This window comes from Cynara cardunculus, unplaced genomic scaffold (genome assembly GCF_001531365.2).
Source record: "Cynara cardunculus var. scolymus isolate 2C unplaced genomic scaffold, CcrdV1 Un_Scaffold_541, whole genome shotgun sequence".
In the NCBI taxonomy this organism is placed as follows: domain Eukaryota; kingdom Viridiplantae; phylum Streptophyta; class Magnoliopsida; order Asterales; family Asteraceae; genus Cynara; species Cynara cardunculus.
The window spans coordinates 129,769-140,038 of NW_020200585.1; the positions used below are offsets into that span (position 1 = coordinate 129,769).

General features: G+C 34.4%; 3 protein-coding genes across 3 annotated transcripts; all 3 read right to left on the bottom strand.

The window, feature by feature from the left end:
* Window positions 1–480: 480 nt before the first annotated feature.
* LOC112501771 (WD repeat-containing protein 76) lies at window positions 481–2,794 on the bottom strand. Its single transcript, XM_025105487.1, has 5 exons — window positions 2,664–2,794; window positions 2,003–2,549; window positions 1,125–1,531; window positions 899–997; window positions 481–815 (listed from the first exon to the last, which is right to left on the bottom strand). Exons 1-5 carry the CDS (start codon window positions 2,792–2,794, stop codon window positions 593–595), a joined length of 1,407 nt encoding a protein of 468 aa, XP_024961255.1. The 3' UTR covers window positions 481–592.
* Window positions 2,795–4,522: 1,728 nt separating this feature from the next.
* On the bottom strand, window positions 4,523–6,079 carry LOC112501767 (60S ribosomal protein L39-1). Its single transcript, XM_025105481.1, has 3 exons — window positions 6,041–6,079; window positions 4,862–4,965; window positions 4,523–4,777 (listed from the first exon to the last, which is right to left on the bottom strand). The coding sequence occupies exons 1-3, from the start codon at window positions 6,041–6,043 to the stop codon at window positions 4,729–4,731; spliced, it is 156 nt and encodes a 51-aa protein (XP_024961249.1). The 5' UTR covers window positions 6,044–6,079; the 3' UTR covers window positions 4,523–4,728.
* A 1,255-nt stretch (window positions 6,080–7,334) lies between these two features.
* Window positions 7,335–8,827, bottom strand: LOC112501770 (class V chitinase-like). Its single transcript, XM_025105486.1, has 2 exons — window positions 7,711–8,827; window positions 7,335–7,588 (listed from the first exon to the last, which is right to left on the bottom strand). Exons 1-2 carry the CDS (start codon window positions 8,810–8,812, stop codon window positions 7,566–7,568), a joined length of 1,125 nt encoding a protein of 374 aa, XP_024961254.1. The 5' UTR covers window positions 8,813–8,827; the 3' UTR covers window positions 7,335–7,565.
* Between the last annotated feature and the right edge of the window lie 1,443 nt (window positions 8,828–10,270).

Genomic DNA, 10,270 nt, shown 5'->3' on the forward strand with positions numbered 1-10,270 from the left:
TATTGAATATTTTCTTCCCTATCCCTTTAGTTTATTTGATTAACTTGTGTTTTGTCCGAATATTATTACTAAATAAATCGTTCTTGAGTTTTCTCCTTCAATCCTTAAATGTTCTTGTTGGTTTGTATCAAAGTTTCGATTTTTCTGCACTTCTAACTAAATTGTTTCTTGGTTTTAATTAGTAATCCTCGTATTGGGTAATCATTGCTTAGCATCAAGGTTTTGATATTGATCAATTGTTCTTAAAACGGATGTTGGATTTTAATTTATTTTGATTCTAACGAAAGTTAGAGTTGATTTAATTTGTTTTTAACAAAGCATTTACCTAATCTGATTAGTTTTTGAATTAAATTAACCAATGACAACAGTCCTAACATGTAAATAGTCAAGGACGTCAATTGGGAAAAATATTCGTTTTAAACCCTAAAGTTTCTTCCCAACGTACATATATTGCGAAAGTGAAGATGTGTCTTGGTTTATAAAAGTTTTTCCACCTCGAAATGATCATAACTTACAAAAATTGGCGATTAAGCCATCACATGATATAAACATCCAAAACCAAATGATCTGATAGATAAAACTAGACAGGTGGTTATGAAGAGGAGGTCCAGATATAGACCTGTCCTCCAGCTGTGGTCCCTGCAAGCATCCCAGGGTTCAAGGGATGAGGATCAAAACGACATGGGATTGCAGACATGTGAGGGCTCTCAAGTGTAGAAACAACTCTCATCTCTTCTGTTGCTGTTGATATCACATCAACCCCTCTCTTCATGTTTCCTACAAACATATATGAATCATCCCACCCCCATACACCTCTGCAACAAAACACACATTCAATCATTTCTTTTAGATTTCTAATTTCCAACATTAAGATCAGAATTTCTAACAAAATACATACCTGAATGTAGAAAGCCATCTGCCTGTCCGATTGTTATGGTTTATCATCAACTCATCCTCATAGTTCTCTCCGCTTACCAGTCCAATCGTGTCATCAAGGCTATTTCAAGATTTAAACATCAAGACCATAACATGTATCTTAGCAGACAAAGTGAAAAGAATTGATTAATAACTTGCTTAATCAATACTGAATCCAAGTAAACTTCGAAAAGAAGGATGTAGTGTACCTTGTAGTAGCAAGAAGGCTTCCTGAAGGAGAGAAGAAAGCAGAATGTACAGCCCTCTTATGAGCAACCAGCTTAAGAGATTCTGGCTTCCTTTTACTGAGTTTCCTCAAATCCCAAATGCAAGCAGTTCCATCTGAGGAACATGTAGCCATGGTATTGGTATTTTCTGAATTAAAATCTATAGTGTTGATCCTAGACTCGTGTAAGTTCCATGATAACGATGTCTTCCCAGACCTTTCATCCCAGATACAGAGTACTCCATTACCCTCACCAAAATATGTGGAGTTCATATCATCAGGCCGTTGGGACATAGAAAAAATTGAATCATCAGTCGAATATGCCAAACCAAATATCTCCTTTTCAATATCTAACAAGCGAATAAGACCATCATAACAGCTTGTAATTATCTGCATAAGTAACATGAGCATGACTCAACATTAAAAACAGAGAAATGAATGCTCCCTATGTTCGAAAAGGTTAGCCCTACAAAATTTTAGCACAATAAGCAAGTATTATAGTTATTTGATTGATCTTGTATTAGTCAAGGGAATAACATTATGGAACAGAAGAAGAAAAAGGGGATAATTAGAATGATGCCAGGATCATGATTCTTAATCTCAAGTAGCATTGACATAATTTGAGTATTAGTGGGCATATATTAAACTAATCAAGATTAGAAAAACACCACACGGCTGGTTTTGATGAGCTAACGTGAATCAATACCAAAAGAAGTGCATAAGAATCATAAGTAATTTCCCACAATCAAAACGTTAATCATAATCGAAAGCTTTAAGAGGTAAACAGGCACTCCATCACAAAACCTGAACTCTAAGTATACATTGTTTAACAGAAAGCAAACAAGAAAACTTGAGAAGTACCTTGTTCATGCAAAACGGATGAATCAGAATCCCTGAAACAGGAGCTGAATGAGGTTGATACGTGTGAATCCCGTCTCCATCCTCATTTTCTGAATCCACATTCCAAAACCCAACATTTCCAAATTTGTCCCCCACAACGACCATTCTCATATCTGCTGATGGAAAGAATTTAACTGACAGTATCCTGCCTGCCACAACTCGTGCAATATTCTCTGGTGCCAACTCCATCGACTCCAAATCAATGGACCCCCTCACCCTTAATCCAATACCCTTCTTCGCATAACCTCCATCACTATCACCATCTTTCATTCGGCAGACGCTCAAAATCTTCTCCACAAGTACTTGATCCGATTCAGAACAAGTATTCGCATCTGCCATACTAATCGGGACCAATTCATGAGGCGGTTTTTTAGGGATAACTAGTGATTTGGGTATTGTTGCAGAATCTGGCTCTTTTCCTTGGGTTCTGAGAGATCTACGGATTACGATTGGGGTTTCAGGTTTTACTTTCTTCTCTGGACTAACTCTGTAAGATTTAATCTGCAGCCTGTTCAATACAACAACGAAATAACATAAGGATTCAGCAAGTGCACGATTTCCATAAGCAAATCACGTTTCAGTTTATGCAAATACATATAGAGAGAGAGAGTGAAAGAAAAACCTTTGGCGCTTAGCGGAGGCAGATAGATCGGCAAGCTTTGAATGGATCTTGAGAGAAGCGAGCAGTTCATCGTTGCGCTTGATGTTTTCGAGACGTTTGCGCTCGTACTCTGTGAGTCTCTGAGGCGCCATTTCTAGAGAGAAAAATGGTGGAGAAAGAGAGCGAGAGAGATATATACACAACCGCTCAAGGGCGGCGGTAAAGGGGAAATAGCGGGAATATTAATTCGGGTTAATAATTGATTTCAATGGTTCATTTTAGCGGCAAAGTTATTTTGTTTCAATTCGCCCCCCAAGTTTTTGACATTTTACAAAAACAGCCTCAAATTTATTGAAATGATAAAATACTATAAATAACAAATATTCATTGCCTATATTGAGGTCGTCTCTGTAGCTAATATTGCGTTTGTCAATCGGGGTCGTCTTTCCCTCCCTCCATTGATGTCAGTTTGCTATGAGGTATGAAACATCAACCTTTAGTTATTTGCATATACTTGTTGTATTCTCATTTTAACAGTGATTTATCAATTTAATTTTAGTTAAACATTTATATGTATACGCTTGTGAATGGTCTTTCGGGTTGATTTGGTTTTGGGGGACTCTGTTTAGGCGTTTAGTTTTGATAGACTTTAGGTTGGTCGCAGGTCAATGTAGACAAGAATGAAGGTTCATTTTGATATTAGACTTCTTGGTCAAGGGTTGTACTTCAAACAATTATTTAGACTACTAGACAGGTACTCGTACATTGCAATAAGATATATCTTGATTTTAATATTATGTTTTATTCTTTATCTCAGTTAATGTTATAACATAGTTTTATGTGATTTTGAAAATGTGATAATGTTTTTATTTTGAATAAAATATAAATATGAAAATATTATCAAATTTTGACAAAAATATATTGATATTAGTACCAAATTAACTATTTCAAATTTCTCATTTTTTGTGTAATTTTCTTATTCAATTTTTTTATTATAATTTAATTTCGATTCAATAACAAAGTAATTTATATTTGGTTTAGTAACATAATTTTTTTATAAAAATAATAATTAATTATTTTGTTAGAACTCAATAATTATTATCCATATTATATTTTATATTTTTTATATTTTAAAATGAAATGTTTATTTTGTATTTAGTTATATTTATCCACAGTTAGTTACACGAATTCAAACATGGAGTTTTAATATATTGTACTTATACACAATTTACTTGTAAACTTGAATTTTAAGTAATATACATCAATAAACAATATTTCATACATAAAAAGTAATTGTTAAAAGTTGTTATCAAATATTTTATATAGATAACATAAAAGTGACTAAATTTTGACTATTTACTTAAAAACGTTTCAAATTTTAGTCATATATTATCTCCAACTAAACAAAATTTATAAACTTATAATTAAAAATATAATATGTAACAAAAATTGAAAATCACCCAAAAAATATTGTACTTTAGCTAATAGCATTCTGTTTAGCAATTGCTGAATAGTTTAATGCAGAATAATTAAGTGATCATAATGATTAAGAGGATCTCATGATATAGTACAAAATGAAATATAATTATTTGATAATTGTATACAATGAAATTAGGACTCTTAATGATTAAAAGAGATCCAAGATACAAAATCATTCAAAGGATTTTAAAACCATTAGAAGGCGGACCTTTTTTTCCCTAAATATAATTCACCTCTTAACGATTCAGAGGCTGCCTCTTAATGAAACTATTAAGAGGTAAACAAACTAACCCCTTACAGAAACCAAAGCAATGGGAGACTAATGATGATGACATTTTCTTCCCCGCAACATCATATCGTATTATCATATCATATTATCTAATCAAGTATGCATGCATCCATGATACAATAGAACATAATTTTACATCAAACCATGGGAATTTACCAACCATCCATAATACAACAAACCATCATCTGCATCAAAATACTAAAAATGAACCAGTCACAACAATATGATCAAAATCCCTCATTTAACCTAAAACACAACACTAGGAGCTAAAACTTTGATTCTTGGCTGGATTTGGGAAAACTGCAACAGCAAAGCACCTCAGAATCCAAGCTTGGTTCTGCGCCAATGCCTACGTTTAGCATTATACCTTAATCATAAGAAAAAGTTACGTCAAGAACAGGTCAGAAGCAAAATCACAGCTGTGCTAATAGAGGCAGGATCCATGGTTGACCTGATGGTGTTGTCGGTCCTCATGCGAATCCAGTGAGGAATGGGCCTGTTCTGCCTCATCTTCTTTGCCAGCTTCTTCTTGATCATGAATGACTTGTGAGACGGCTGTAACGCAAAATACACACTCAAGATCAAAATCACAAAAATAAGCTAAGATAAGGAGGATTGGGTAAGCACCAAGTAGGAGAGAACCATTAGAAATGAGACCAGTGACAGTGAAAAGGTGAAGTTATTATTAGTTCTAGTTTATAATTGCCTCTGGATGGGAAACCAGAACAGTCCCAGCATCTCATGTCAATTAATCAAATGCAAAACTTCAACAAAGATGAAATTAGGCATCTTGCAAACCCAAATCAATATCATTCTTGTTGATTTGCGGAAAGGGATTGTCGGCAGAGAAGACCAAATCAAATGCCCGGCTCTAGTTAGCAACAAGACAACATGTTACAGGCGAAGTCGATCAGGAATGTGCTTGGAAAAGCTTTTAAACTCGACTTTTGGTAAAAAGAAGCCAACAAAATAGATGAGAACTTGTCTGTGGTTCGGCAAAGGGATCAAATATGAATCAGAAATTGTGGCTAAAGTTGCCATTAAAGATTCTGACTTTATTATACAAAAATAACAATGCGTAGAAATGATTGTCATCTAAACAGGAATGAAGTGGTGACAATTTAGCATGTTGGCAGTAATTATGCTAGCATCAGGGCAGGTTATCAGCCCATTATACATGGAAACGTAGCTTCCTGAAGCATAAATCTCATCAATTATAAAAGAAACAACGCAAATGGTACTCGCTTAACATGTATATGATCTAAATTCAACTTCAACAATCTCCAACAGTGAAGGCATAGACGATAACATAACCAAACGAACAATAAATCATATTCAAAACCCTAGATCAAATATAGCCTCTAATCAATCACTTCAAACCCTAAAAACCAACCAGAGACTATAAAATTCTAAAACCTCAAATAAAAGACACTATATTCCGGAAGAAGTTAACAAGTTAATCCGTTAAGTCCCAGAACCGTAAGATTAAATTGTATCAAACCCCAAAGACAAGATATCATTTCGATCTCCGGCATCGTTAGAAAGCAACAATACCACTGAAAAGAGCTTATTTTAAGAAAAAACGGTATGATGAATCTAACAATGGAGAAACTAGAGAAAGAGAGATTACCATGGCGTTGGCGGCTGCGTTCTTCCCTTCTTTGTCTTCGTCCTGAAAAGCTGAGACAGTGAAAAGAGATTTATTTAGCTAGGTCTCCGCCATGGGTGGATCAGGCTTGAAAGCCCAGTTTGAGGTAAATCCAATACCCGGACCCGAATGCTAGGTCTGAGTCCGGCCCAATGCTTAAAAAATTTAATAAAGGTTTTTTTTAATGAATTATCAACTATCAAGTACTCTAAAAAACGAATTTATGTCATAAATATATTGTAAGCGGATTGTTAATCAACAAATGTCACATTTATATCGCAGTTTTACAACAACAAAAAAGAAGTGTTATCAATACTATATTATAAATAATTTGACAAAAACTCTTAAAAAACATTTTTTATGTATGAAGTATTGTTTATTGATACATATTATTTAAAATTCAAGATTACAAGTAATCTTGCGTAAGTACAACTTATTAAAACTCCATTTTTCAATTCGTGTAACTAATTGTAGATAAACATAATCAAATACATGATAAACATTCATTTTAAATATAGAAAATTTAAAATATAATTAAGATAATTATTGAGTTCTAACATTAAAAAATTCAATTAAATAATTTACACCAAAAAAATAAGGAATAATTTAATTTGATGCTAATATCGATTTATTATTTTTTTCAAATTCTTATGTTATTTTCAAATTTATATTCATTCAAAAATAAAAACATTGTCACTTTCTCAAGACCACTTCAAATTTATCGGATGAATATGACAAGGACTAAAAATCTTACCCGGTAAGAGCGAAAGCAAGAATTGAGAATCTTACCCGGTAAGTGAGGGCATGATTAACGCTTACCGGGATAAATTATTGCATACGATGCGTTTTAGTGAATAAAACCTTACCCAGTAAATAAACGATAATGTTAAATTTTACCGATAAGTACTTACCGAATAAGTGTTTAGGTAAACGGCCCCTAAGTTTTTCTAAAAACAAATGTTTGAATTAAGGATGCATAATAAAACTCAAACATGAAGTCCAGTCCTTAAAAACCGGGCCCGATTAATTAAGGTTTTTTTTTTGGCTGGGCCGGTCCTTTTATTTACTCGTTAAAAACGGAGTTAGAATGCCGAACTTGTGCATCTCTAGTTTGCATTCTAGTTTTACATCCATTTTCTTGTTAAAATTTTAAAAATATAATATAGTTTGATTTATAATTGTTCATACTCGACACTAAAGCACGTTGTCCGGTTTGGCTCACTGAGAATTACCAAGCGATGCATCATCTTATGATACCATAGAGTACAATTATGTGTAGATAATTTCAAACTTTGTTCGGGCTCAAACATACGAGACAAACCATCATTAACACGTGGGTATAGTCGATTAGAAATCAAATACTACGATTAACAAGAACAAAAAACATCCTTGTACAAGATTCATTTTCACATCTCTATATCACTTCTCATTTCGACATTATGAAATACATTTCTAGACATATAATCAAAGACGCACGTTTCCGTTCGAAAGCCCTGCCCTCGGTTTTTCAAAGAATCCATGTCTCTGAAGCTGCACAGATTCCAAAACCGAATGTTAGAATCCATTTATTATCGGTTTTGAATACGGAAGCGGGTTAAGTTAACTTTAAGCAATATATTTATATATAAAAAATATTTAAATCAAATTTTCACCTTGTTGTGAGATTTTCCAGTTTTGATCACCGCTGACCGCCCAGAAGAAATACCCGCCCAAATTAAGAGCTCGTGCATACGCCACCTTCAATGTCACCGATCTAACATCATCGTATCCGATCCAAGAAGTCCCCGCAAATGAATAAGCCGATACCGTTAACAAGTCAAACACCACCGTGGCATTGTTTTGGGCATTGAACTTTTCCACGTCAGCATACGACATTTGGCCATCAGTCCCTGGTCCTATATCCACAGCCGGAGCTCCGATACCATATAAAGACGGATCCTTTAGTTGCCAGGTCCGACCATATAATGGCAATCCCATCACCAACTTTTCTCTTCGGATCTTAGCTCCGATCCACGATTGTAGCCCGTGGCTCGTGCTCACATTGCTATTCGGATCATACAATGAAGCTAGAGCCCCGGTTGCTGACCGATCCCACGGCCCGTGGTAGTCGTAACACATGGCATTTATCCAATCAAGATTCTTGTTTATCGAATCCACCGGATACTTCCGATACACACCGTCTAGCCGGACTTCCGGCGAGTAGTACGTGGCGGCCGAAAGAAGAAGTTGACATTTTCCGGTTGCCTTAGCTTCTTTCTTGACTGCGGCTCGCCACTGGCGAAGCAAGCGGCCAAGGTTCGCCATGTCACTTGGGGTCCGAGGGAACTCCCAATCTAGGTCAACTCCATCGAATTCAAACTTTCTTGCCACTTCGATAGTGGAAAGAATGAAAGTCTTTCTCGAGCCATGGCTCGAGGCCATGCGGGAAAAGATTAACCAGCCTTCTGAGCCACCACCGATGGAAAACAACGTTTTGACGGGCGGTTTCTTTTTATGGAGGGAGGTGGTGAAGTTTTTGAGCAAGAGAGCGGTGGGATTATCGATTTCGAACTTGAAGGTGATGTTACTAGGCGAAAGAAAAGCGTAATAAACGTGGGTGAAGAGAGTGGTGTCGATGGCGGATGGCGATAAATCGGACCAAGAAGGCCAATAAGCCCCTTTGTTTGGGGCATGATGGGAAGAATCCATGGAGTTAGTGATGCTAGAAATGGTGAGAATGAAAAGGAAAAGAGTATGAGGTTTGAAGAATTCCATGGTCTTGTGTTTCTTGCATATCCTTCATTGGCTACATCTACATGCTTGCTTTATAAACAGTTGAAAGGGAGTTCTTTTATTCAAAATAATTAAGTATTTTTAAATTAATAAAAATATGGCCTCCTCTCTTTTCTCCACCAATCATGTAAATGTAAAGCCACATCACTCATTTATTGATAAAAGAAAATGGAAACTGAATTAAATATATAAGTGCAGGACCAATAGTGTGATAGCTGATATGAAAGACATACAATAATGAAGCGATAGGAAGTGGCGAGCGAGAGTGATGCCGTTGTTAGAAGGGGTTTGAAGGGTGTAAAAAATGATTTTTTTAGTTCAAGAGTTTTTAACTTGGTTACATATAGGTTTTTTTTACCAATTTTTAAAAGTTGAATAATTTATTTATTAAAAAAAATTCAAAAATTTAATCATTCAAAAAAAAAAATTTAATAGTTTATTTAAAAAATAGTTCAGAGACTTAGAGGCCGTTTAGCAAACGCTTACCAAGTCAAATTACCTCACCGGCTCACTGGATGAATATGGTACGGACCAAGAATCTTTCGCGGTAAGAACGAGACAAGGACCAGGAGTCTTGTCCGGTAAGTTCTTACTGTGTAAACTGTTACATGCGGTGTCGTTTTGGTGGACTAAAATCTTACCCGGTAGGTAAATAGTAGTGTTAAATTTTACCGGTAAGCACTTAGTATTTGGTAAACGATCCATTAGTTATTTAAAATGAGAAAGTTGAATAGCTTTTATATTTAAAAAAATAATTTAATTTAAATACTTAATCATATAAAATGAGATAATTAGTTACATCCTTTAAATAAATAAAAAACAATAACAGAAATGTAAATGGTTTGGATGGGAGTGTTTAACTTTGCTTCTCTAGTCTGGATTCTAAGACGAAATTATATATGAAAATGATGTTTAATATTTGGATTCTTGTGTTTCATTTTCTTCTCAAATGACCAATTCAAACTTTGTTTTATTGGAAGTTCCATGAAAAATGCTATATCTATTAATGATTCAAAATATTATTTATTATAAATATTTGTAAACTGTTACGTAATTTTAGTGGATCAAAAATATTGTAACCACATATCAAGCAATTTTATGCCATTGGTTTCTAATATAACAATTTATATTTTGGTCGAAATTAGTCTTGTTGAAAACAGTCATGTAACATTCTATGAGTTCAGTTGGATTTAAAAACTTACAATGATTGATTAACGTTGTCAATATTTAATTAAAACAAAAACTTAAACGTGACAAAGAAAAAGTCCAAAACATATCAATTAACTCCTACTAGACGTGTAGTTGTTTAACATATTACAATTAAGGTTTTTTTTGGTGGTTTTCAACCAAAAATACGGAAGGTTTTGTTGTTTTGCTTTTAGAGTGTTGCAGAATATATTTTTATGAATAAATGAAATTATTTTGTATAGTATTTAAATG

Coding starts and splice junctions, on each gene's coding strand:
- LOC112501771 (XM_025105487.1), bottom strand. CDS start 2,794: ATGGCGCCTCAGAGACTCACAGAGTACGAGCGCAAACGTCTCGAAAAC. Junction 2,550..2,663: donor GCCTCCGCTAAGCGCCAAAG/GTTTTTCTTTCA, acceptor TGTATTGAACAG/GCTGCAGATTAAATCTTACA. Junction 816..898: donor AGATGGCTTTCTACATTCAG/GTATGTATTTTG, acceptor GTTTTGTTGCAG/AGGTGTATGGGGGTGGGATG.
- LOC112501767 (XM_025105481.1), bottom strand. Junction 4,778..4,861: donor AGGACCGACAACACCATCAG/GTCAACCATGGA, acceptor CTTATGATTAAG/GTATAATGCTAAACGTAGGC.
- LOC112501770 (XM_025105486.1), bottom strand. CDS start 8,812: ATGGAATTCTTCAAACCTCATACTCTTTTCCTTTTCATTCTCACCATT. Junction 7,589..7,710: donor CTGGAAAATCTCACAACAAG/GTGAAAATTTGA, acceptor GAATCTGTGCAG/CTTCAGAGACATGGATTCTT.